This window comes from Diadema antillarum, unplaced genomic scaffold (assembly GCF_040938485.1).
Source record: "Diadema antillarum isolate AM-2024a unplaced genomic scaffold, OU_Dant_1.0 scf00000107, whole genome shotgun sequence".
NCBI classification, from domain to species: Eukaryota; Metazoa; Echinodermata; class Echinoidea; order Diadematoida; family Diadematidae; genus Diadema; species Diadema antillarum.
Window position 1 is genome coordinate 117,227 of NW_027270996.1, and position 26,142 is coordinate 143,368.

At 39.2% G+C, this 26,142-nt stretch overlaps 2 protein-coding genes across 2 annotated transcripts in view; both read right to left on the reverse strand.

The window, feature by feature from the left end:
- Positions 1-4,652, reverse strand: part of LOC139719239 (sorting nexin-5-like) — a 31,134-nt gene extending 26,482 nt beyond the window's left edge. Inside the window, exons 1-2 of the mRNA XM_071630669.1 lie at positions 4,538-4,652; positions 602-727 (exon numbers count right to left, since the gene is read on the reverse strand). Coding sequence (XP_071486770.1) covers positions 602-727; positions 4,538-4,546 — 135 coding nt within the window. The 5' untranslated portion in view covers positions 4,547-4,652. The remainder of the gene's footprint in view (positions 1-601; positions 728-4,537) is intronic.
- A 1,876-nt stretch (positions 4,653-6,528) lies between these two features.
- LOC139719178 (translocon-associated protein subunit delta-like) lies at positions 6,529-16,593 on the reverse strand. The gene is made up of 6 exons (XM_071630610.1): positions 16,514-16,593; positions 15,478-15,596; positions 14,889-14,960; positions 11,035-11,124; positions 10,077-10,139; positions 6,529-7,507 (listed from the first exon to the last, which is right to left on the reverse strand). Exons 1-6 carry the CDS (start codon positions 16,578-16,580, stop codon positions 7,403-7,405), a joined length of 516 nt encoding a protein of 171 aa, XP_071486711.1. The 5' UTR covers positions 16,581-16,593; the 3' UTR covers positions 6,529-7,402.
- Between the last annotated feature and the right edge of the window lie 9,549 nt (positions 16,594-26,142).

Consider the following 26,142-nt stretch of genomic DNA (forward strand, 5'->3'; position numbering starts at 1 on the left):
CCCCCACCCATCCCTGGATCTGCAATGAATAAACTTGAACCTACAGTATAGTCACCAATCTACTTGCTCACATAGCACTACTTACAGGCTGTAGCTTATCACCTCCAGATGGTTCTTTAGAAAAAGATTAGTAAACATTGTATGTAGGCCTACACATGTGTACATATTTCACCAAGCTGGCAATAATGCCTACCAAGTTTGAGAAAAATTTGTGATGCATCATGATGAAAGCCATGTCGGGAAAACATTTTTTTTTTTGGGGGGGGGGGGGTTGGGGTTGGCAGATCAATGTTATACTTTCAATTGACATTTCTTCAGAGATTACTGGTTTTAAAGTTCTGCTTTCACACAATAACTTTTCATCCACCTTTATTGCTCTTTTAAATCCCTGAGTAGGCATACTCTCAGTGAATCTTCCCATCATCACTGGATCAAGGCTAAAAAGTATTTTGCATAATAATACTATTCTGAAGCACAGCTTGACACACACTCTACATATAATACCCCTCTTATAAAACATTACCACAATTTGCTTAAAATGGAAGAGAAAAAAAAGGTTGTACAGGCATTGTAGATGAGAGAACAGAGATGAAGTTTGTACCTTAAGCGTCTTGATTTTGAAGTTGATGTTTTCCCCATTCTTTGTTGCATCACTGATGGTAACTTGGTACCATGGTTCAAATGGCACTGCTGAAGGCCCATCCCCATTTTCTTCGACTGGTTTGTCCTGGTGTTGATGAAAAGATGTTTAAATCAAAACAGAAAGAGAAGCATGTAAACATTAAGAATCACAGAACGTAATTAACATGAGACAGAAGTAGAGCCAATGAAAAGGACAGAAGACATTGGGAAATACCGGTAAATGTAAAAAAATTAATGGCTTTAAGTTCACCTATACCGTACCCTGAGTATTATATATATGAAAGTGATATTTTTCACAGCTGGGTGAAGGTTCAGGTGTGAGTCTCTTCAATCTGTCTCCCTCTACAAATGAAATTTGTTAAGATCGCAACTGCTGATCTGTAAATTGATAGACATGTCGCAAAAAAAGTAACCAGTGGGACTCGAACTAAGTACTGCTTTCCGACATGTTTGTTAATTTACAGATCAGCAGTTGCGATCTTAACAAATTCCATTTGTAGAGGGAGACAGATTGAAGAAACTCACCAACAACGAGTATTATGTTTGCATAAAAATATCACGTAGAATCTACCTGAGGCATGACCTCTGCAAAATATTAGAATTCTTGTCCCTCCAATTTTTATTAAGTGGGGCTTAAATATAAATTTAAGAGTACACACAAACAAAAACAACTTGAAATGGACTAGTCAATCACCCCATTCTTTCAATTGAACAATGGCGCTATTGATATATTTTCCAAATACGTCTTGAATGATAGTGATGTATGCAATGCATGTGAGTGACTGATCGACATGGAATCATGGATCATGGATATGATTCATAAAAACGTACACGAATAGCTAGAAGGTGCACACATCAGTACTGGCGCTTACAGAGCAGAACTTACATGCGCAGCGCTCAAGTGCCAAATTGTTAGCGATATGATCTGACTTATTGAAATGTGTATACTTTCAGGGGTTATCATGTGAATTATGCCTGTTTCTGGGTGTGTGTGTGTGTGCATGTGTGTGTTTGTGTTTGTGTTTGTGTTTTCTGACTGGACACACTATGATTTCCAGTGTATTTGGACACTTTAAAGCCATTATTTACAATGTGCAGATGGAAAAAAAAAAAAAAAAACAGGTTTAGTGCTTCAAAATAGTTCTAAAATGTGAGTTAGGGTAGGGATCTGATACAGCGATAGAAACATCCACTTAAGAATGTAAAAATGTTAATCAGTATAACCATATCAATTTAGTATTGTTGAATATTATGTGAACAATAGTTTCATTACAATTCATAAACCACACAGTTATGGTTCACTGAGAAAATTAGTGACGTCTCCTTATATTTGTGGCTTTATTGCAAAATTCGATATGGTACCTGTATTGCAATACAACTGAACTATGCATGATGTACATAGTTTATGGTTCTTTCCATAGAATTTGGGCACATCTAGGCAAAATCTCATTAATTACCTACACATAGGCACCTACAAATGCAACTTTTACCCAAAGTTTAATGTTTTGTGTATGTGCATGTATGTATGGAATACCAAAAAATAAAGAAGTTTCTCTTTAAAATTTAATCTAATTGCAGGGCTGTAATCAATCGACAGCCATGGCCATCCCTGCCTCTTTGGTTGGTCGTGATGACCCCTAGAGTAATTCTCAAGGCCATAAATTTACCTGCCCTTTTTCTTTTGGCCGTCATGCCCCTGTGGTCAAAGGTGTGCCCTTTTTCTTTTAATCAAAACTAGACGGAAATTTTCTTCTTCTCATCATTTATGGAGAGTGGACATAGCGACATGTGTGTGTAACAAAAAATCACAGTGTGAACTTGCCGCAACCATTTTTTTATATCAGATGTGAGATGGATGAGAAGTGAAGAGGAGGTCTCATGAGCACTGCTGGGAGGGAGCCTCTTGAGTAGGGTAACACCCCGGTATTCGGTCACTTTAAGCTTTTTTGCAATATTTTTCAAACTAAAATAATACTACATCATATCTACAGCAATGTATGTGAAATATATCAAATTTCTTTAATCTCAATTTTCATTTAGTTAAATATCACACAGAATTTCACAAAATCCCAAAATATATCACCTTGAAAATTCCCCAGAATACGGTCACCGCGACCAGTATTCAGTCACGCAATATGCGCGTTCAAAGTCAATGCGTGTTCAAGGCAGGTGAAAAATGCGCCGCGTGCTACCTTGTTGGCGCAAAATTGCATCGGCGACGTTGCGGCGCCCGTTGGTGACCGAATACTGGGGAATCGGCACTTGCATACAACCCTTGTACATTGAGACACAGTCTGTATCGGCACGTAAGGAAATTCTGCTTTTCTTTTGCGTTTTTGAGGATACCATCACACTCCAAGCTTGTGATAAGCAAAAAATCCCCCGAGAGAACAGCATATTTCTCGATTTTTAGCGCTTTTTCGGCAACCCGTACTCTTATAATTGGATTCAATCCGCGCGCGCTTTTGGAAAGTAGCGCCGATTCTGCACTTTTGATGGTAAAATTAGAAATTTTGGACGGATTTTTGGAGGGGGCTAGGAGTTTCCTGTTGTGAATGAGTGTGCAAGTATGTGAATTGATGTGATTTGAGTGTGTTGTGACAGTTGAACTTACTAATACTGGCTGGTGGCAAGTGATAAGTGACGGAATACCGGTAGCTGACCGAATACTGGTACCCTTACCCTACCTACTACAAAGGTGCTCATGAGAAGGAGAGTGCCTTGTGAGACTAAGCCCCCCTCATACTCGTGAGCAGATTTCCTGGACTCATACATACTTGTACTGTAGATGCACTGTGTAGAGCACGTAGAGCATGTAGAGCACTATTCAAACCTTTACATTGTTCCTTCACACAGTTGTCAGGCTGGTCAGGGTTTAAGTCTGGCGAAAACTAGCCCGACCAGACGCTGTTAGACTCTAGTACGCTGTGCAAATACAGCCCTGTCGCTAGACGCGACTAGGCTATAGCGACTGGGCTGTGTATTGTATAGTTAGGTGGAAACTAACGTGTTAGATCTACAGTTAGATCTATATCTATTCATAACTTCAGCGCCAGAGGCAGAGGTCTACCCCCTCAGCGGCCTAGATAACCCCGGGGCGCTCCTTCACACAGTTATAAAATTAAAACTGTGGTGTGGGAGAACTGGTCGCAGTTTACCACTTGGTTACCCCCCTAGCCCCGGAGACCGCGCCGCCAGGCGCGGTCCTGGCGGCTTCCCCGCAGTTTCGCTTATGTTAGTTCAAGTATTCTGTGCGCTTGTGCAAGTGATTGTGAATTCTGTGAACATCGGTGAGCTGCTTATAAGACATCATTTTGTGCATCACAAGCAATGAAATGCATCAAACAGTCGCCGATGATAGTCATTTAGGTTTCATCGACCCATGTAAGTATTCCTAGTAGTTTCTGTTGAAAAATTAAGGAAATATAGCGCCGCAAAGGCACCCGTTTGTTCAACATGAAGATATGAATGGGAGCACGGCGCAGCCGCCACACTGCGTGTGGCGGCTGTCGCAGTTAGTTACCCCCCTAACTTGTTGGGGCCTAGATCCTAGACTATTATCGTACGAAATTATCTTTTTTCTCTTCTTTTTTTTTCCTCCGTTTTGCTGGGGCCATGGCTATGACAATGTATGGCATGGCCCCGGGCCCCTGACCAGTCCTTGGCATGCCATTTCAGTTTGAGGGGTGTTATCAAATTTCAATTTATTTAAAAATGCCTAAAAAACGTTAGCTTTGTTTGAGTGAAGTCTGCCCATCATACCCTTTGACCCTGGTTTCACTAAGGTAATTTTATAGACTCCAATTTCATTTTGGACTTGCACAGCCTAGCGACCCATCTCTCAAAATAACTTGTAACTAGAAAACGTAAGTTACGATTAAATTAGAGAGCTTACCGTTGACATGACAGCTGAGCAGCACTGGTGCAGACTTTTGGCTTGCAGAGTAAACACCTGTGTGTGTGACTTCTTATGGTAAACTTCCGGAAAGTGTTTACACCAGTCCTATGAAGTCAAGAGGCTATTGGTGATAGATAGGCACAGGCATAGGGCAATGCGCTAGGCATTCAGCGCAACATACACACTTCAATGGAGTGCCGAACACCCATAGATCAGTGAGCAGGTGAACGTACGGAAAGATATGGCTACGGCTGTACTTGTTTCGTGCACCTCTGTAGTGCAAGCACAACGTGTGTGCGCGTATTGTTGCAGTGTGTAGGCTGTTATGCGTGGGGGTGGTTCATGCTATCTGTAATCGCGGCCACTGCCCACTTTTGAACGAAACATATCACGACCGTACACAATCACAGTATCTTTTGGACAGTACAATCGTGTAGCTTGTTTCGTGGGAAGTACCAGTAGAGCGCCACCTCTACCTGATAGCTAGCTCAGGGGCCTGTCTTATAACGACTTGTGATAGAAATCAATCACAAGTTTCTTGTGAGCTGCAATGCAAGATGCGATTGATTTGGGGACTCGTGATTGATTTGAAGGCTTTATAAGACAGGGCCCAGACGGGAGGAGGGAGCTCATGAATGTGTTAAAAATTGGCGTCTAGGAAAGAGCAATCATCATCTTTTGCATCTTTCATCACATTTTCAAATGATTTGCATCCTGAAGTAATTTCCCCCCATGATAATATCAATTGATATTGATGTATCTTACACGGATATTATTGTCATAGATGAAAAGTATGTACATTGGGACGTACCAGTAGTAATACTTCATTTGCTGTTATACTGCTCCTAATAGGGAGCCTTCCCCATTGCTCATTAATACCGCGATATAAAATGGAGATAGGAGCCGATGTTTTGTGTTGAAACTTGAAATCAGGATTTAGCATTGTTTGCCTTCGTTCTTCTCTATCTCCCTCCTCTTTCTCCCTCTGTTCCTGCTCACTCTTTTTATCTATCTGTTTTTGTTGATCATTTTTCTCTCTCTCTCTCTCCTCTCTTTTCCTTTCCCCTTCCCTTCTCTATTTTTGGAATCCTATTTATGTCCCACTTTTGTTTTTTATTTTCATTGTTTTTGACAGTTTTAGGTCTTTGCTTGTAAATACATGTACACTGTATAGGTATGTGTATATCACAAGGAACAGATGATTAAATGTAAGCAGTGTTCCAGGAATATTTGCAACTTTTTGAAGGATTTCTTTTCTTTCGGTAGATAGGGTCAATGAACTTGGGAGTTCAAGTTGCGCGTATCTGAGGTTTGCATACATGCACTACAGCACATGCTCTGTTCGGTGTCGCACAGCTAGAAACTGATGACGTTAATAAAACAAAAGGCTTCTATATTGGGGAAATTTGGGGATTTTCAACATGTGTGCATGGGTGGAAATGAGCTGCTTGGTGGAGGTCTGTACTTTCCGAGTGCTTTAACTAGTTACATCAAACTATTTCGCCTTTCCAAGAGAGCCAACATCTTCAAGTGTGCACACCCATGCACACGTGGAAGAGGGCTCTATTTCCTTTCTATGCACACCTTTATGTTTCATCTCTTACAAATAATGTAGGCCCTACTAAAAATGAATCCCTCATACCCATGTCCATAAGAAAACAAGGGAAAATACATAAAAATAATATACAGAGAGATATTAGTGTTTTGCATGAAATCTTGCTACTCTGATCCAAGCACTCACAAACACACACACACACACACACACACACACACACACACACACACACACATATCTGGTATCAAATATCAAGTCTTTCATGATTTGTCTAAATGTTGAGATAACTGTAGCTACCATAATATTTTGCAGTGCCTTTATGTTTGTAAATTCTGTTAGTCAACTGTTGATAATTTAGAAATAGACAAATAAATGCACATGTCCAATTTCAGGAGTACTTTTTTATTCCACTCCCTTCCTCTTCATTTGTGCATCTATTCTACTCATGTTTTGCAACACATATTATTCAAGCACCCTGTCATTTCACACGTACCTTTAAATAGCCATATATTTGGGGACTCCATAGCAAAGGGAATTTCATTGTTCTTTCTTCTCAAAGTTACACTCAGTACATAGGAATGACAGTAAACTTTTGGATAATTCATATTTAGTGTTTATTGTATGAACATTGTGCCTGAAAAGAGAGGAAGCCATTCTAAATTCTTGAAGCCACTTTATATAAATCACTGTTTTTTGGGATGTTGCTCAACAAGAAGTATGACAGAGATATCTTATACAATACAGTCAAATGTGGAAAAAAAATACTTAAGTCTGCCATCTGGATATCAGGTAACTCTTATATAATTGTCATTTGTATTAGATCAATTCAAATGAGAATTTCTCACTTTTCAACCAAGTTAGTAATGATTATGTCTTTATGATGTTGAAATGTCTTTCAAACTTACAACGGTCAAGAGTAAGTTTAATTTTTTCCTAGTTGGCTTCAAATATGTGTACAGCGTATACACAAAAATGCCTTGAGTTCTTCGGAAGAAATAACATTCTCATTTTTTAACAGAGATGAAAATCCAATATAACCTGTCAGCATTCACTACAAACAAATATTGGCTTTTCTTTATCTTGACCTCAAAATGACATAGATGTCACAATTGACACTTCATAAAATCTAAACCCAGTTTAAGAGGTATGCTCATTAAACACAATCATCCAAATTCATGTCACCCTATACTTGCTAATCCTAGTATTGCTGAGACAATGTTTGAAATTACTGATAGCCTATGCAAGCTATGTTGACTATCTGTTTTAGAAAGAGGGTTAGGGGAGGATCTACGGTTTCTCCATCACTGTTATGACTGTATATTCTTCTTGGCACTGTATGCTGTATACCAAACAAGTCCTGCTACTGCTGTGGCAACGAGTTCAGTGCTGACCCATGGTCCCTTGGACACACCCTGGAAACAGGAATTAGGAAAAACAATTCAAAAGTCACATATAGTTATGTACAAACAATATACGGTGCACTCCCATAATAACGAACAAGGTTATAACGAAATTCTGTTTACAACAAAATAAAAATTCAGGCCGCAACATTATCGGCTCTATATATTTTTATTGTTTATTTGTTCGGTTATAACAAAATTTCAATATATCGAAAAAAACTGCCGGTCCCGAGGACTTCGTTATAACGGGAGTCCACTGTACACCTTAATGTGAAATGTTAAAATACATTTATGAAAATGCTTCCAGGAAAAGCAAATCCTTAAATTTCTTAACAATTCATATCACACAGTAGTAGAATGTACTCTTCAAAGCTTTTTCTTCAAGGAATGATTCTAAAGCGACATTAAATTTTTTTTTAATAAATGTGCTGTGAACCCAGGTTCTTTTTCAGGGAGTTGGTGACACTTGAAAACTATAGTAAACGCACAGTCTCTCCATTCCCATTATGATACTTAGTTATACTAGGTGTTTCAAAAAACATTTCCCACTTTTGATCATAAATATTTCAAAAACTATTGATTCGATAAAATTGTCATTGATATGAGTAATAGCTAGATAGTGTACAATTTGGTTGAAGGTGATTTGCACGTGAAAGCATAAATCAATTTCATTAAATCTAAGATTGATTTTGAAGTAAGGTTTCAGATTTTGGTCAAATTTTAACCCTCTGTACAAAAATTGAACTTCGCCCAGGAACCAATGATGTGTATGTGAGTGTGTGCTGACAATGGCCCTGAACAATGGACATGCCTGAACCACCTGTTGACTAGGCGTCAGTCTGGCGCTCCCTGGCACATGAATGCTTAATCAATAATTCATGTGGATTCCCCTGGGCACTGCTAGTCTGAATTCATGCACGGGAAAGTGCTTGTAAACACCACATTTCATTTCAGCTGGCACTCATTTTCAAATTTTGCTTCACATATCACTAAATTTGGGATATAAATAAGCATAAATGATCTAAAGTTCCTCATTTTAATACAACTGTCTACTGATAGTCTGATATTTTTGTTTGCTTTTTCGATAAAAGAGATCATTTTTGGTAAAGAGTTCAGCAGCATTTATCATTGGGGCGATTTGTTTCAGAGTAGATTTATTTAAGTCTCCATATACACAAGAGTAAATATACTCTAATTGATTTTCTTTACTTCCTGTCACCACGTTTACGATAGAACAGAAGGTATTCATTGTAATTTTGTTTTTCAGAAGTAGGGAGAGCACTGATGCAACTCAACGACAGTATCGACAGGCGTTTGACTTTACACAGATACTGCCAGAGGCTGAATAAAGACTAGTTGCGATAGTGGAATTTCTCATGAATGAATAATGAAGCATTCAAACCCTGGCCATTGTTCAGGACCATTGTCAGGGTGTTAACCACACACTCCCATACACACCCATTGACCCCTGTGGAAAGTGAAATTTTGTACAGAGGGTTGAAAATAGAGCAAAGTCTGGATCCTAACTGTGAAATTAATCATGGATTTCATGAAACTTATTTATGCTTTCATATTAAAACCACCTTCAATCAAATTGTACACTATTCAGCTATCACTCATATCAATGACAGTGTTATCTGATATATAGTTTTTGAATTATTAAGAATCAAAAGTGGGAAATGTTTTTTGAAACACCTAGTAGTATGTACACATCTTACTTTTATTTTTTCACTATCTATTTGTATTCAAATGCCTATAAAATACATATTGCATGTCCAGGTACATATCAATGATCATGGAAATGGGACAAACTGGAGCCTCTCCATGTTGAGGAAGAGGAAAATTATGTGGAACGTAATTGTCAATTTGCAAACAGTAGGAAAGATTCCTTTCTTTCAACAACAACAAAACGAAACAAAAAAACTATTCTCCTCTTCAACACTATGCTTGACACACAGAGTGCAAATATGCTAGCACCATCATCCAGATAGAGAAACAATTATCTGGCATACATTTCTTCTGTTGTTCTAATACATGTAGTTTATCTTTTGGTTATATCCTTAGAGAGTTATACTCCAGGAGGACAAATCACTTAGAAAGTTGTATAGTAGTTGTTCATGACATGCAAATGGAGTTGTGTATTCATTTTGAGTTTTAAGTATGGGCCAGTACTTACACACAGCTTTAAATTCTTTTTTCCATTACGACTACACAGATTTCTCCACTTATTTTGCCACCACACCAGCAACAGAAAGCTAGATATCATATTGATGAAATTGCCTTAAAATTTGGACACATGTGTTTGAAATTAGTTTATTGATTATTTAGAGTCTAGTTTTACAGGCAAACATCTTAAAGAAGACTCTGTGGTATTACATGCTACAGATGGTCATATCTACTCTTTCGCAAATCAGAGGATAATGACATTTGAAATGGCAGTTGTTGATGTTTGGGTCCTGTACCATTTACAAATATATGCTAAGCAAACATGCATTTACCTCACTGGTCATTGTAAATTCACACTATGTATCACACTGGATCATTTCCTATTTGAACATACAAATGTAAAGCCAATACTTACAGGGTGCTCAGCTGGAATGGTGAGAAGAGGCTTCACTTTTGATTCTTCTCCTGCTCTTTGTGCCTGTGAATGACAACAACAATTTTGTTGTTGTAGTTGCTGATAGATCTTACACACTCTTCAAATCATTTCTCATAATTTCAAAATCATTGCCAGCAGTCTCAGAAAGCATCCATTGACTAGTAATCTAGCATGGTTATCATTTTTCGAACCACAATAGTCAAATCATATTTATAACTCATAGGTATTAAACTGTCATAATTCAATTTTGGCTTTAAAAAAAAAGGATTATACAAGTTAAAAGTTTGTCTGAAAAAGAGTAAATTTCACAAACACAACTGAAAAAACTTTGGTTAAATTGGATAAAAGTTAGGGAAGTTATGAAATTGTGAAGTTTTTCTAATTCTCACAAGCCATAGAGTTTGTATGTAAAATCTTGTAATTTCAAATCTTATGTTCCAGAGCAGTCCTGCCCCAGTTTCAAATCTTAACATATCTGACTAATCATTACATTGAAATCATTCAGTCACAAAATACCATTATGCTTTTCCCTTTCTTATCACAAGAATTCAATTTTTTGCCATTTTTTCCCCTCCACACAATGAACGGAAAATTGTGAGGTGATGACATCATCAGCTACATGTAACTCTCATATTCATATCAACTGTTCAGGAACTGTTCTGCAAAAGTTAGTGAAACTATAAGATTTCAAAATTTGCTTACTTGTAATATTTTTTTTTTTCAAATCAAATTCTTATTTTGTGCTTGTAAATTGTGTTTCTGTCTTTTCTGATTAGCTTCAAACTGGTCCAAATTCCTCTGTAAAAGGAAGACTTCTTAGAATTTCAAATACAATGAGAGAAACTTGTATGTGGTAAAAGAAAATATGCACATGATGTATTTGGCTCTACACGACACCACACAGCATTTCTCAATACAAGGAAATTCAATGCCATACCTTCCTAAGTGCACTGAATCCTTCTTCGTCATAAATGCGGACATTGTAGGTTCCAGATGGAGCCTTTTTATGTTCCTCAGTCCAGCTCACCTACAATTTTCAAATGATCAGAGTAGGTATATGACAGGCCACTGAAGTTGTAACAGAGCTTAGACATTTATTTATTTATCTACTCAGTTATATCTAATGAGAGAACAAAGTACATTGTAGTCACGTTCAGGGCCCAAGGGCCTGCTTTTCAAGTGATCCCTGTTACAAATAGCAAATATTGCAAGTAAAAATCACATAATACAACAGCAACAAAAGAGAGAGTATGAAATGAACATGTAGAAACAAACAAGATGTGATATCTACATAATTAAAAAGATACAAAATTAAAAGATAAGAGCTGTAAGAAATAATCATATGCAAGGTCAAATAAATCATGTTAAAAGATTGTACAAAACAATGAACAAGAAGTGATATATGAAAATGCTAACGAGTAGAAAATGATGACATAAATGGTATCCCGGGGTACCAAATAAAAATCAGCCATTTTGTTGAATTATTTTTTTTTTAAGGTTGTACCCTGGGTTGCCAAAAAGTGGAAATCATTTTGGTGCTGGAGCTAGCGCGCGCTAGCCACTGAACTGCACTGCACTGCACTGAAGCACACGCTATTGGTAGCACAGCGTACCGTGCATGCATAGTATGACATGCAGTGGCATGGGAATGACTATGTACACGCACACACAGTGCATGCATTTCTCTGCGGCTGTCCTCGAGTGGACGTGAGGTGGCGCTACACAACATGGTACCCCGGGGTACTACGGTATCCCAGGGTAACGCATGATGCATCAAATACACAGTGAACACACTTTGATAATACGGGAATATTGCAAATAGATATACACAGTGATGATGGATGTAATGGTAGTGTTCTTATCACTGTATGGCACACAGAGTTCAATGTTTGACAGAAACATAAAAAATTAAACACTTTTTAGAGGAAAAACAATCTATGAATTCATATAAGACCATTGCTATATTAACAATCTAGCAAGCTTGGGGAAATTCCACGATTATGTACATAATGTATTCATCTTTTTCCCCTTAATAACAACACTTGGAGGAAAAACTATCAAAGGAATCCACTGTCATTTGCATTAAAGTGAATTTGATTGTCTCCAATCCCACACGTACATTTTAAATGATGGTTTGAGATCTTGCAAAATCAACGAAAAGAACAAACTAGAGCACTCGCAATCGAGCACATGTATCCCCCGAACCCGTCCCATACCCCATCTGGATCACTTTTCAGGCCAGAATGTTGTATAATATGGCAACTGTCGCAGGATACAATAAAATCCAATGAGAAATGAGGCTAGTATATATCTATAGCACATACAAGGAATATGGCATGTCATGCTATCAAAGTTTTAACAATGAGAGCGCTGGCAATGAAAACTTTTGTTACCTAGAATAACTCCCAATAAACCTCCATAGCAAGTTTGAATAAAATCCGACAAGAAATGTGGCTTATACAGCATATACAGGTAATGTACAAGAAATGTGACATGGCCTCCAAGTTGGAACACTGAGGGCGCCATCACCACAAACTGTTATGCCCTTCATGCAGAATGACCACCCATACACCTCTTTAGCAAGTCTGAGTAAAATCCAGTAACAATCAAGTTATTGCCTATTATAAGCATGCATTTTTGCAAATTTTGACATGATCAGGGTGACCTTTGACCCTGTAAAAGGTGGAACAGTGAGGGCAGCATTATCAATAGGTGTAGGTGTATAGATTTGACTATGATACATTTACATACCGAATCTGAAATAAATCGGTCCAGAAACAAGGCCAGCGTTGCACACACAAGCAGACCCCGTTAAATTTACCTTTTCATGTATAAAGATGGAACAAGCGAGGGCGCCACCACCAAAAACAATATAGGCATCTTCATTTTACTATAATGCACCTTTTTGCCAAATTTGAAGAAAATCTGATAAGAAATGTGGCTGAAAGAGCACACACAAAAAATGTGCATTGGCATCCAAGTCGGAACACTGAGGGCGCCACCACCACAAACTCTTGTGTCCTTCATGCAGAATGACCACCCATACATCTCCTTAGCAAGTCTGAATAAAATTCATTGAGTAACAATCAAGTTATTGCATATATATATAAGCACTTCTGCCAATTTTGACATGATCAGGGTGACCTTTGACCCTGTAAAAGGTAGAACAGTGAGGGCAGCATTATCAATAGGTGTAGGTGTATAGATTTGACTATGATACATTTACATACCGAATTTGAAAAAAATCGGTCAAGAAACAAGGCCAGCGTTGCACACACAAGCAGACCCCGTTAAATTTACCTTTTCATGTATAAAGACGGAACAAGCGAGGGCGCCAACATCAAAAACAATATGGGCATCTTCATTTTACTATAATGCACCTTCTTGCCAAATTTGAAGAAAATCTGATAAGAAATGTGGTTGATATCTAGAGCACACACAAAAAATGTGCATTGGCATCCAAGTCGGAACACTGAGGGCGCCATCACCACAAACTGTTGTGTCCTTCATGTAGAATGACCACCCACACATCTCCTTAGCAAGTCTGAATAAAATTCATTGACTAACAATCAAGTTATTGCATAAATAAGCACTTCTGCAAATTTTGAAATGATCAGGGTGACCTTTGACCCTGTAAAAGGTGGAACAGTGAGGGCAGCATTATCAATAGGCATAGGTGTATAGATTTGACTATGATACATTTACATACCAAATTTGAAAAAAATTGGTCGAGAAACAAGTCCAGCGTCGGACACATAAGCAGACCCTGTTAAATTTACCTTTTCATGTATAAAGACGGAACAAGCAAGGGCGCCATCACCAAAAACAATAGGCTTCTTCGTCTTACCATAATACACCTTCATGCCAAATTTGAAGATGATCGAAGAAGAATTGCAGCCAGTAGAGCGATCAAAAGAAAATCTCTGCGGCGGACCCGCTGGACACAGCGGACGCGTCGCAACGAGGCCAAATCCATAGTATCCTCCGAACTCTGTTCGGGGGATACAATAACATCTACTAAATTTGAAAAACCTTTATGATTTCTGAACATCCATGGAATTAGTTGATACCTATATCAAAGATTAAAATGAAGACATTTCTTTTATTGATGTCATGTTCTCCTAACTGTGGAATTGCCCTTGGGCATTTGAGTAAATACAGATACTCTGGTAAAACTCTACAAGTCTATCATCAGACCCACACTAGAATATTGCAACTCGGTATGGTGTCCAATGTCAAAAAAAGATGAGGATTTGTTAGAGAAAGCACAGCAAAGAGCCACACGTCAACTTCCACATCTTTGCGATGTGGAATATCCAGACAGACTGGAAGCCCTGGGTTTGGAGACTCTTGCATACAGGAGACAAAGAGCAGAGGTTCTACAAATCTATAAGATCATGAACGGGATTGATCACCTTGATGTACACAAATTTTTCCAATTGGTAGATAGCTCCAGAACCAGAGGCCACAGCATGAAAGTCAGAAAACCCAGATCCAGATATATGTTACGCCACAAGTCCTTCTCTGTTCGCAGTTGTAACAACTGGAACTCCTTGCCAGACGCAGCTGTCAGAGCAACAAGTGTAAATCAATTCAAAACTATCCTTGAGAAACACTGGAACAGCCATCCCTAAAGTACAGCCCATATCAGAGGGATAGTGAAACCTGGAGGGGCAAATAAGCAACACTTTACGTTTCTACATCCAAGTAAGTAAGGGGCTAAATGTATTGTGTTGTGGGAATCATTTCAAACTCCTTAAATGTGACAAATGAGATATTATGATATTTTACCTGATATTTGTTGTCACCAGATTTAGATACAGGCAGCTGCATTCCTTCCACCTCTGCATACAGGAAAAGATTCTGCAAAACACATCACAGACAATAATAGATGGAGAATGGGAGGAGCATAGATAAAATATACAACAAATATTGTTCTTTTGAATAACATCAAATAATCAGCTACACAATAGCTACAATGTGTATGTTTGAAATATGAAGTTGCTTCACCAGTTTTTATTGTTTTTAAAGATGCAAAATGAAGTTGATTCATTCTTTATCGTCTGGTTGTCCTCTATGTTGTTCATAATGAAGGATTGTTTAGCATGCATACAGTTGCATTTGATATAAAAAGGTAAGACAAAGTAAAAAAGCTACAGCTTGAAATGTAGTAACTTTTACATTTCACAATGCAACTAAGGACTAAAAGGTCAATAAAGGCTTAGGTCATGGTGAAAAAAAAAAAGGAAAAGAAAAGCGAGACAGCCTGAGTTTATATACCTGACCACGGCTTGCAGAAGATTTGCATCATTTCTTACATCAAGAAGATAGAAACTACACTATCTGTACTAACAAATACACGTTTGTAGGGTCTACTTACTGAAACACCATTTTTGCAGGTAAGCCCAAATTCCACCAGGAACACAGTTTCTGAAGACAGGGCTGCATCTGTTGTGGTGTACACTTGATTTGTTGAGCTTGCACCAATGCAACTTTCAGCTATGAATTAAACAAGAGGAAATGGTCACAGTAACTTCCTTGGTTCAACAAATTTATCATGTACAATGTAGACATTAGACAAACATGATTGTTGTAAATCAGAATTAGATCTAGTTCTTTTAAATTGATGATACAATACAGTCAATCACTACCAGTTTGAATTTACTCGTGGGCATACGCAATACATTACAATTGTAACTGTCAGTGTCACTACTGTAGCAGACGTCCAGTACAGACTACTAGACTAGACTTTGGCATCTTCACTCTAAACATGCAATAGAAAAGGTTTCTACACACATCAATATAGACCTAGTGTATGCCACAGACAACTTCAAACATTGTAGTTGAAATGGACACTTTGCACTTTCCACTTCCAATAATCTGAGACTGATGTGGTTCAATTTCTAGCAATCTGATCGGTTGTACTTCACTACTTGTGCTTATTGTAGCGATGATGATAGATACTGTGTGATAGATCTGTGACTGTAAACTTTACTAATTACAGTAGGCCCTAAGTGATATTAATTATTATTTTTATTATTACGCGAAACGGACATTTGATATTTTTTTGGGGAAAAAATTCTCCTCCGAATACGGAATTCAGAGCCACAAAAAATTTGATACGATCCACTCTCCTACTCCTAACGTTAGTCCTAATACAACTAGAACCTAGTCAAACTAGGTCTAGCTACGTCAATCTACTCTAAACCGTCGTCACATTCACATACTCCGTACCGTACACTGAAATCAACGTATGGGACCATTTGCTCACTACTGTACTGCTGTATTCATGCATTTGGAACCAAATCTTTTTGTGTAGCGTAATTTAGACACATAACTTTTGTGCAACAACCGGTGGCCTGCAAAATATGATTTAAATATTAAAGTCACATAAATTTTGCCAATCCATGACATACCAAGGCTGAAAAAAGGTGCAAAGGCGATGAAACATGCACAGACGATAAGCACACGCTGGAAAGCCATGGCGAAAGGAAGCGATCACAAAGCGACACGTAGAAAATTGTCAGAGCACGTTCATACCGCCTCCCATTTCATTGTCGCATGGCCATGGTGCGGTGTGGGGCAGCTGGCGATGAACAATGGCAATGCAAGCGATAATACCGTTGGAAAAAGGTGCGTTCTCACCGACAGCTCAAAGACGTGTTTGATATTACAATACCCATGTGAACTGGAGTAATAATAAGTATTTCTTCTTCTTCAAGATACTCCTCAACGTTCTGTATGGAACCAAACGAGGAGGAAATGGGGAGCGCGCGATATTGCTCTGTTAGTCCTTGTAGCTTGAGTCTTGGTTGCGGAAAAAAAGTGGTTGCTTGAATGAAGTTTAGAAGTGTCGCTAACAGGGGCCGCGGAATCGGGGGGGGGGGGGGGGGGGGGCTGCAGCCCCCCCCCCCCCCACACACACACACACACACACACTTTTGGTTCGTGAAAAAAAAAAGAAAAAAAGAAAAAAAGGAAACAAATAGGGGAAAAAATCACAACACCCATGAATTTGAATTTTCAAAGATTCCGCCCTTACATAAAGTTCCCGTCTAAGTAAGAGCGTATATAGCAAAAAAAAAAAAGGGGGGGCGATGGGGTGGTGCCCCCCCCCCCTTGAGAATCTGAATAATTCTGAGTGCACAAGACTTATCACTTACATTCCGAAAAATCAATAGTTCCCTCATGTACAAGGGGGATATCCCCTTTTAATCAACCCTTTCCTCTCTCAGTTCCCCCGATCATTTTTTTTTATTATTTCCCAAATATTCCATCAAATAATGTGTATACGAGATACACCGTCTCTCAATTTCAACTTTAAAAAGGCAAAAGCTCCCTCGTACGGGAAGGGTGGGGATAGCACTCTCCCACGCTTTCTCCCTGATTGCCCCCCCCCCCCGCCCTGTGCATACAAGTAGACTATAGCTACACTATGAGTTATCCCAATATATGCCACAAAATGTGTACACCAAAACGTTTAACTTGCAATCAGAAAATACAGAATCTCCCTCGTATAGGAGGGAGAATAGGGGTTATCCCCTCCCACATCATCCTGTTATGTCTCCTTCCACAGACTTGCACTTCTCTGATTGACAAATTTCCAGATATTCCAACAGAAGTGTGCGCCAGATTGTTGAATTTCAGTATAAAAAAAAAAAAGCTCCCTCGAATATGGGAGGGGTATCTTGCCACCCTCCCATTGATTGGTCCCCTCTATACACTTAGTACACTTTATAGGGGAATGACAATTTCCGAATTTCCCACAAAGAGTGTGCTTCATATCGTTTTATTTCAATTTTAAAAACGCTAAAGCTCCGTCGAGCGGGAGGGGCCATCCCCCTCCCACACCCTCCCCCTCTACCTCATTAGACAATTGTTATAGACTTTGTACATACACACATGCACACGCGGAATAAGAGCTAAATGCCGTGATTTTGCTATTAACACTTCCGTGAAAAAAAAGCCCATATTATTTCCGTTATTTTTTTTTTGGGGGGGGGGAGCTGAAAAAATTCCAAGTATTGCATCAAAAGTTTGCACCAGATCGCTGAATTTCAGGTCTGAAAATGTAAAATCACCTTCGTGTGGGAGGAGAAATATCCCTTATGTACATCCTCGTGTGCATGTCTTTTCTGATTGATTGCTTAACAGACAGCGTTCATGAAATTCATTGCAAGAATTAATATAAGAAGTTTATCTAAATGCTACCACTTTATAGGCAAATTGTTCAATAATAATCCACATCAAAATATCCTGCTACCTTAAACAAGTGGTGCCCTTTCAAGTCGATAAAACACGCAAAAACATGCATCAAATTGCACCATTTACAACATCAAAATGCAAAAAGTTCTCATCGTGGGAGGGGGGACAACCTCCCCACCCCCCTCCCACACCCTCCCCCCCCCCCTCCCACAGGGGATATGCCCCTATCTACACCCTCGTGTGCATGCTTTTTCTGTTTGATTGCTGAACAGACAGCGTTCATGATATTCAGTGTAAGAATTAATATAAGAAGACTAGTGTATCTAAATTATACCATTTTATAGGCAAATTGTTCAATAATAATCTACACTAAAATATACCGCAACCTTAAACAAGTGGGACTGTTTCAACTCGTTAAAACACGCAAAAACATGCATCAAATTGCACCATTTGCAACATCAAAATGCAAAAAGTTCTCGCCGTGGGTGGGGGGACACCCCCCTCCCACACCCTCCCCTACCCCCTCGCTCGCTCCGCTCGCTCGGGTTCAGTCGCGTTCATGATATTCAGTGAAGAGAATTAATACAACAAGTGTATCTAAATTATACCATTTTATAGGCAAATTGTTCAATAATAATCTACACTAAAATATACTGCAACCTTAAACAAGCGGGACTGTTTCAACTCGTTAAAACACGCAAAAACATGCATCAAATTGCACCATTTGCAACATCAAAATGCAAAAAGTTCTTACCGTGGGAGGGGGGACGCCCCCCTCGCACACCCTCCCCTCCCCCTCGCTCGCTCCGCTCGCTCGGGTTCAGTCGCGTTCATAATATTCAGTGAAAAGAATTAATACAAGAAGTGTATTTGAATTATACCATTTTATAGGCAAATTGTTCAATAATAATCTACACTAAAATATACTGCTACCTTAAACAAGTGGGACTGTTTCACGTCGATAAAACGCGCAAAAACATGCATCATATTGCACCATTTGCAACATCAAAATGCAAAAAGTTCTTACTGTGGGAGGGGGGACACCCCCCTCCCACACCCCCCTCCCACACCCTCCCCTCCCCCTCGCTCGCTCCGCTCGCTCGGGTTCAGTCGCGTTCATGATATTCAGTGAAGAGAATTAATACAACAAGTGTATCTAAATTATACCATTTTATAGGCAAATTGTTCAATAATAATCTACACTAAAATATACTGCTACCATAAACAAGTGGGACTGTTTCACGTCGATAAAACGCGCAAAAACATGCATCAAATTGCACCATTTGCAACATCAAAATGCAAAAAGTTCTCGCCGTGGGAGGGGGGACACCCCCCTGCCACACCCTCCCCTACCCCCTCGCTCGCTCCGCTCGCTCGGGTTCATTCGCGTTCATGATATTCAGTGAAGAGAATTAATACAACAAGTGTATCTAAATTATACCATTTTATAGGCAAATTGTTCAATAATAATCTACACTAAAATATACTGCTACCTTAAACAAGTGGGACTGTTTCACGTCGATGAAACACGCAAAAACATGCATCAAATTGCACCATTTGCAAAATCAAAATGCAAAAAGTTCTTACCGTGGGAGGGGGGACACCCCCCTCCCACACCCTCCCCTCCCCCTCGCTCGCTCCGCTCGCTCGGGTTCAGTCGCGTTCATAATATTCAGTGAAAAGAATTAATACAAGAAGTGTATTTGAATTATACCATTTTATAGGCAGATTGTTCAATAATAATCTACACTAAAATATACTGCTACCTTAAACAAGTGGGACTGTTTCACGTCGATAAAACGCGCAAAAACATGCATCAAATTGCACCATTTGCAACATCAAAATGCAAAAAGTTCTTACCGTGGGAGGGGGACACCCCCCTCGCACACCCTCCCCTACCCCCTCGCTCGCTCCGCTCGCTTGGGTTCAGTCGCGTTCATGATATTCAGTGAAAAGAATTAATACAAGAAGTGTATCTAAATCATACCATTTTATAGGCAATTGTTCAATAATAATCTACATCAAAATAAACTGCTACCATAAACAAGTGGGACTGTTTCACGTCGATAAAACGCGCAAAAACATGCATCAAATTGCATCATTTACAACATCAAAATGCAAAAAGTTCTTACTGTGGGAGGGGGGACACCCCCCTCCCACACCCTCCCCTACCCCCTCGCTCGCTCCGCTCGCTCGGGTTCAGTCGCGTTCATGATATTCAGTGAAAAGAATCAATACAAGAAGTGTATCTAAATTATACCATTTTATAGGCAAATTGTTCAATAATAATCTACATCAAAATAAACTGCTACCATAAACAAGTGGGACTGTTTCACGTCGATAAAACGCGCAAAAACATGCATCAAATTGCACCATTTACAACATCCAAATGCAAAAAGTTCTTACCGTGGGAGGGGGGACACCCCCCTCCCACACCCTCCCCCCCCCCCCTCGCTCGCTCCGCTCGCTCGGGCTCGGTCGCTTCGCTCCCTCGCAGACTAACCGCCCCCCCCCCCCCCCCCAAGATGAAATCCTGGCTACGCCGTTGTTCTAGCAGCCCTTCTTTGGACCTTGCCAATCTCTTGAATGTGTTCTTAATTGGTGTAGGGCAACCTATGGGTCCCAGACACTAGAAGAGAACTGTATTCTACAATTGGGCGAACTAGGGCCATTCTCAGAAAAAGTGTGCAATTAGGCCTACCGTTGTACAAATGACAAAAATTCAACATCAAAGATTTCATTCATTCTTGTCGATTCAGAAACTTCAATACCTTATTCAAGGAATACAAAACAGTCAATGGGTGATTTTTGAAAGCTCATATTGTTTCTAGAAACATTTCCAAACGAAGAGTCCTTTTTAGCATGTTAAAACCATGCACATTTCAGATCCTTTCAGAGGTAGCATCTTAGAAAACTGTTGATGTCTGCTTATGTAAAACTACAAGCTTAAACATAAACAAACATCATGAAAAAATTCTTAGCCTTTTGAGTCAACCTTGATCTAATCTGTAATAAAAATGATCGTAATTTATAAAGTGAAGGCTAAATAAAAATCAAGAACATAACACATATTTCGGCTTAAAATATGTTACCCTAAGTTAACTTTTTACCTGCATTTGAATTATAACAATAATCTCATTGATTATGTATGAAACTAAACGAACAAGTAGGCCTATTATACTTTTCATAAATAACAAATGCCAGGTAACATCTGTGCCAGATTAAATACATTTTGGATCGAAAGAAGAACGGTGTACGTATTTGACGCATCAGACGTTCTGTTTGCATACAATTTAAAACCCAACACCAATCATGCCAATATATTCATTTTAACTTGTAAGAACATCACAATATGATTATTTTCGTTAAAACACCGCACTTCTAAACGTAATTAAAGAATGTTCTCGTCATAGATAGAAGATTAGATAACTCTTCAATAAAACGTTGAGATGTTCGTGAAATATGAGAACCAAACAAGCACAAAATCCACAATACTTTTTTTTTTCTGATATAGTTCTGAAATTTTGCAATATGATACACGGAAGACGTTAAAAATGAATTTGGAAAAGATTTATGCAAATGACACACATGCATTCAATTTTCCTTTGTTCCTGTCTGTAATCAATAAACAATGGTAACGTATCTGACAAAATTTATGTTCATTGACACAATAAACTACCGATCAAACCCCGATCAGTGATTCAAAAACCTGATGCAAAACGTTAGACATCAAGTCCTGTTGTCATTTTCAGAACATAAACATGCAACGAAGGAAGTACTCTTGACTTTAACCATAATACTAAGCGCATTTTATGCAGATAAGATGCGAAATTATAATGAACAAAGGTAGACCGTTCATGTAGTTGCGTTCGCTGTGAAGTTAAAAAAAAAGGTGGGTACCACACTTCAGCCCTTAAAGTCCTGTAGCTATGTTATTGTGATACGAAACACACACACACACACACACACACACACACACACACACACACACACACAAAACACAACAAAGCAGAAATAAAATGAATTTGCAACGTGCATCTGACGGCCTTTTTTGTGTTTGTAAATGTCACAATTCTAAGGGATAGTGCAGTTCTGGTTTAGATGAGTATTTAGGTTTTAACTTTTTGCAAAAGTGAAGCTGTGAAGTTAAAAAAAAAGGTGGGTACCACACTTCAGCCCTTAAAGTCCTGTAGCTATGTTATTGTGATACGAAACACACACACACACACACACACACACACACACACACAAAACACAACAAAGCAGAAATAAAATGAATTTGCAACGTGCATCTGACGGCCTTTTTTGTGTTTGTAAATGTCACAATTCTAAGGGATAGTGCAGTTCTGGTTTAGATGAGTATTTAGGTTTTAACTTTTTGCAAGAAAATCGAAATCCACTTGTACGAAATCATGGGCGTAAAATTCAATCGGGGGGGGGGGGGGGTGGGGGTATGCATCCCCCCCCCCCCCCCGAAATGGAGGAGGGGGGATGGCCTGTACAATCATTCCCCCCCCCCCCCTGAAATTTGAAAAAAAAAATGGAGGAAGCAGAAATGTGATTGTATCAATTTTGGCATATTGCATGACGTTCGTACGCCCATCTTCAGAGAGGTAACAGAGCTGAACAGTATTTTATCTTATAGGATAATGTATACATAATTTTCTCAAGCGCTCGCTCGCTTCGCTCGCTCGCGAAGAAAGTAATATCGACATAAGGTATGGGGGGAAGGGGCAAACATATCATTTTGATCCCCAAAGATTCCTGAAATGAGGAAAATTATCTTGCGTTTTTACAGAAAACTGTCCAAATATCTTATCCAAGTGTGCACCGGATTGCAGAATTTTAATTCTGAAAATGAAAAAAAAAAAAAATCTCTCGTGTGGGAGGGGGATACCCCCTCCCACTTTCGGTCATTTTCCTTTTTTCTTTTTAGATTGACAGATTTCCAAATGTTTCATCTTAAGTATGCACCAGGTCTGTCACTTCAGTATAACAAAACAAAAAAAAAAGAACACAAAAGATCCACCGCGGGTGGGAGGGGATATCTTCTTTCCATCAACCCTTTCCCCGCTTGGTTTCTTTAGTACACTAATTAGTACACTTTGGGGATTGACAGCTTTCCGAATTCCATCAAAACTTTTCATTTGTATTTGTATTCTAAGAATGCAAAAGCCCACTCATATGCAGGGACGTCGATCCTGGAGGACGGGGGGGGGGGGCAAACCTGTCATTTTGTCCCCCAATAATTCCCGAAATGAGGAAAATTTTCTTGCATTTTTTCCAAATATCTTATCCAAATTGTGCACCAGATTGCTGAATTTCAATTCTGAAAATGCAAAATCTCTCTCGCGTGGGAGGGGAATACCCCGTCCCACCCCCTCTCCCGTTCTGTCCTTTTCCTATAAACTTAGTACAGATTTGGATTGACAGATTTCCAAATGTTTCATTAAGTGTGCATCAGATGTACATGTATTATTTCAATTCTAATAAATCTAAAAATTCCCTCATCCTCCTCTAATTTACTCCCCCCCCCCCCCCCCCCCCCACGCCCGCTCGGTTCCTATCCACTGATTTAGTCTCTGCACACTTTGGGGATGGATAATTTTCTGAATATTCCACAAAAGTGCACATCAGATCATTATAATATGTCAATCCTAAAAATGCAAAAGCTCCGTCGTGTGGAAAGGGGCTACCCCCTCCCATACCCTCCCCCATAACTTCTATGTATAGGCCCCACCGGCGTAGTCAGGGGGGGGGGCGATGGGGGCGGTCCCCCCCCCCCCCCCCCGCCCAAGATTTGGACCGGGGATTTGGAAGGCGGAAAAAAAAAAAAGATTGCGTGCATATACTGTATGCATGTATATAAAGCGGGTCTCCCTTTCAACCTTTCCTCAAGCAAGATCATAATCTTTTCAATATTTCATTCAAAGTTTGCACCAGATCATTGAATTTCAATTAAAAAAAAATGCAAAATCTCTCTCTAACCCTCCCCCTCTGTGTTCCTTTCCCTAGCTTTTGTACACTTTTCAGATTTACCACACACACAAAAAAAAAATCTGAATAGTTCTGAGTGCACTTTTTATCACTTATATTCCGAAAACTCGAAAGTTCCTTCATGTACAAGGGGAATATTCCCTTTTAATCAACCCTTTCCTATCTCAGTTCCACCAGATCAGTTGTATTTATATAATTTCCCAAATATTCCATGAAATATGCGTATACGAGATATCTCAATTTCAACTTTAAAAAGGCAAAAGCTCCCTCGTATAAGGGAAGGGTGGTGATAGCCTTCTCCCTGCTCGCCCCCCCCCCCCGCCCCATGCATACAAGTAGACTGTGGCTATACACTTTGAACACAGACAGTTTTCCAAATATAGGCCTATGCCACAAAATGTGTGCACCAAAACGTTTAAAGGGATGGTACAGTATTGGTGGAGATGAGAATTGGACTTTTAACTTTTTTTGCGAGATATCAAGAAAACACTTATGAAATAGTAAGGCTACAGAGCATACCTTTTTTTTAAGAGGAATTCAAAGTTTATTTGATAAAAATCGGGTTTGAAAAGACTGAAACATCCAAAAACGTGGTAAAACAAAGAGATCTTAATAAAAGGTGGGTCCCACACTTTATTAGAATCGCTCTGTTTTGGATATCTCAGCCATTTCAAAACCAGTTTTCATCTAATAAACGTTGAATTACATACTCTTTCATATTTCATAAGAGGTTTCTCATTACCTCACCAAAAAATTTTAGAAACTTGAAATTAGGTCTCAACCAAAACTATACGATCCCTTTAAATGCAATCAGAAAATACAGAATCTCCCTCGTGTTAGACGGGGGGGGGGGGGAATAGGGCTTATCCCCTCCAACCTTCTCTGATTGACAAATTTCCAGACATTCCAACAAAAGTGTGTACAAGACGGATTGTTGAATTTCAGTTCTAAAACTGAAAAAAGATCCCTCGAATATGGGAGAGGTATCTTGCCACCCTCCTATTGCTTGGTCCTGTCTTTAGACTTAGTACACTTTGGGGAATGACAATTTCCACAAAAATTGTGCTTCAGATCGCTTTATTTCAATTCTAATAACGCAAAAGCTCCGTCGAGCGGGAGGGGGAATCCCCCTCCCACACACCCTCCCCCAAAGCTCTACCTCACTAGACTTTGTACATACACAGAGATGATGCACACTCGGAATTAGAGCTAAATTCCGTGATTTTAACACTTTCCTGAAAAAGCCCTATTTATTCCATTATTTTTTTTTTTTTTTTTGCGCCAAACGTTTCCACCAGATAGCTGAATTTCAGGTCTGAAAATCCTAAATCACCTTCGTGTGGAAGGAGAAATGCCCCTTATCTACACCCTCGTGTGCTTGCTTTTTCTGTTTGATTGCTTAACAGACAGCGTTCATGATATTCATTGTAAGAATTAATACAATAAGTTTAGTTAAATGATACCATTTTAATAGGCAAATTGTTCAATGTAATGTACATCAAAATATACTGCTACCTTAAACAAGTGGGACTGTTTCAAATCGATAAAACACGCAAATATGCATAAAATCTTACCATTTACAACATCAAAATCCAAAAATTACAATTACAATTAAAGGAGCAAAAGTATAAGTATACAATGAAATACTAGCATACAGGGGCGGATCTAGCAGGAATTCCGTAAAGGGGAGGCGCCTTTGCAAAATTAAAGGGGGGCGCAAGCACCCCCCCCCCCTTTTTACTTTTTATTTCCTTTGTTTTAACCAAAATATAAAGAGGGGGCGCGCGCCCGGTGCACCCCCCTCTGGATCCGCCACTGGCATATCATAAAACATTGGTTTTAT

Coding starts and splice junctions, on each gene's coding strand:
- LOC139719178 (XM_071630610.1), bottom strand. CDS start 16,580: ATGGCTTTCCAGCGTGTGCTTATCGTCTGTGCATGTTTCATCGCCTTT. Junction 14,961..15,477: donor CCTGCAAAAATGGTGTTTCA/GTAAGTAGACCC, acceptor TGTGTTTTGCAG/AATCTTTTCCTGTATGCAGA. Junction 10,140..11,034: donor GATTCAGTGCACTTAGGAAG/GTATGGCATTGA, acceptor TGTCATTCACAG/GCACAAAGAGCAGGAGAAGA.